The sequence below is a fragment of the Hylobates moloch genome, unplaced genomic scaffold (assembly GCF_009828535.3).
Source record: "Hylobates moloch isolate HMO894 unplaced genomic scaffold, HMol_V3 SCAFFOLD_8, whole genome shotgun sequence".
NCBI classification, from domain to species: Eukaryota; Metazoa; Chordata; class Mammalia; order Primates; family Hylobatidae; genus Hylobates; species Hylobates moloch.
In genome coordinates, this window is record NW_026652283.1 from 14035702 (window position 1) to 14037389 (window position 1688).

General features: G+C 40.0%; 1 protein-coding gene across 1 annotated transcript; it reads right to left on the reverse strand.

Annotated features, from left to right (window-relative positions):
• Positions 1–202: 202 nt before the first annotated feature.
• On the reverse strand, positions 203–955 carry LOC116472196 (tRNA N(3)-methylcytidine methyltransferase METTL2). The gene is given in 1 exon segment (XM_032158988.2): positions 203–955. A coding segment is annotated over 1 exon segment (753 nt).
• Between the last annotated feature and the right edge of the window lie 733 nt (positions 956–1688).

Here is a 1688-nt window from a genome sequence, read left to right on the forward strand (position 1 = left end):
TTTTCAAAGCACAGAAAAAGGCACACTGTGCGCCAAATCACTTACATGTGCTTAAAATACACAAAGGCGCTCACCTATGACAAAACAGCAAGAAATACAAATTCTCTTCTTTTTTTCTCATTGTCTTTTGAGAAACGAAAGACTTATAGTAGTCCTTGAATAGCACAGTCCTCTGGCTTTGTATCTTAACACGTTACAAAGTTCAGTCTTGAGAAAGGGGTGTAGATACCATATTGGAGCTATTCTGAGTCTGGTGCAATGGTTTCTGGAATTTGCCTTGAACCCACACTTGGTGCATTTTCACTTGTTTTTTCCTATTAACTTGTAAGTGGCGATCAACAAGATTTTGCTTTTCATCTAAACTGGCTTTGCAGAACATACTGTGGACTTCCCCTTTTGTAAAGAAATATGCTCTGGTACCATCTCCTTGAACATAAAAATTTTCAGATAAACAATGTCCCTTTTTCAAACGAAGCTGAGTCTTATCATATCTTCCATAGTCTCAAAATAACAGCATCCCCCCAGGTTTCAGTAACTTGGACAGTAGGTTTACAACACCTTGCATCCTGTCAGGATGAACAGAAGAGAGCACAAAGACGAGGAGAACGACATCCAGGATCCCATCTGGAAAAGGGTAAGGTAAGCCATCATCACAGACGTCATGAACAAAGGCAAAACACTGGGCTGCTCTGTAGGACAAGTGTGAATTTACGAGCTCCACAGCTCCAGAAGCAAAATCACAATACAGAAAGGACTCTGGAGAGTTCTGCAAAGTGTTCAAAATTGGAAACACACTATTTCCAACTCCACAACCAACCTCTAGTATCCTGAAGCTGGCATTGCTAGCAGGAAACAATCGGTCTTCATAGGTCCTTTGTTTGTGTTTTTCAGAGTCTAGGTTGGAGTCTTTTGCTCCAGATCCCCTCTTGTGGGCAGGCAGAATTCTGATATTCATGATCTTGGCTCTCCATCTAATTAGAAACTAAAGAGAGTTCTTTGTTTTCAGCTCTCATAGTGCAATTCCATCTAAAACAGTTGCAACCTCAATTCTCTGAGGTGGAATGCAAGCCTGCGTCAGCCTGTTCAATATTTTAAGACACAAGTTCCTCACATCTCAGCAAATGGAAACCTACAGGGTTGTGGCAGGTCCTCAACATGTATGTCTCTCCAATTCTCCATTTCCTCTATTTAGTAGCAAGTAGTGTGTGTGTGTGTGTGTGTGTGTGTGTGCGCGCGCGCGCGCGTGCACGCACATGTGCACTCACATGTATGTGTCTGATTGGAGGATTATGCCTCTATTTTTCTATAGCATTATCATTTCTCATTTTAAAACATTATTTCCTGTTACTGACCCTCCATTCCAGAAACACATTGCTTTCTTTCTCTGTACTGGAGTGTAGCAACACAAAAACTCAGCCAACAATTTCACTTGGTGGCCTGATGAACTCTCATAAATGCCTTGTTCACAGCATAAGAATGTAAGTACATATTTATGTATATCTCTGACAAAATATCCTTTCCATATATCTGATGCCCATTAATTTGGACTTAGCTAGTTTCGTCCAAAAATGAAATTCCAAGAGCCAGGGAAGAATAATATGTACTTGAAAAATTTCTTCTACCTGGTATAAATATTAAATTAAACTTATATGCTAATTGGAACAATAATGGCCCTTTGGATGATTCTA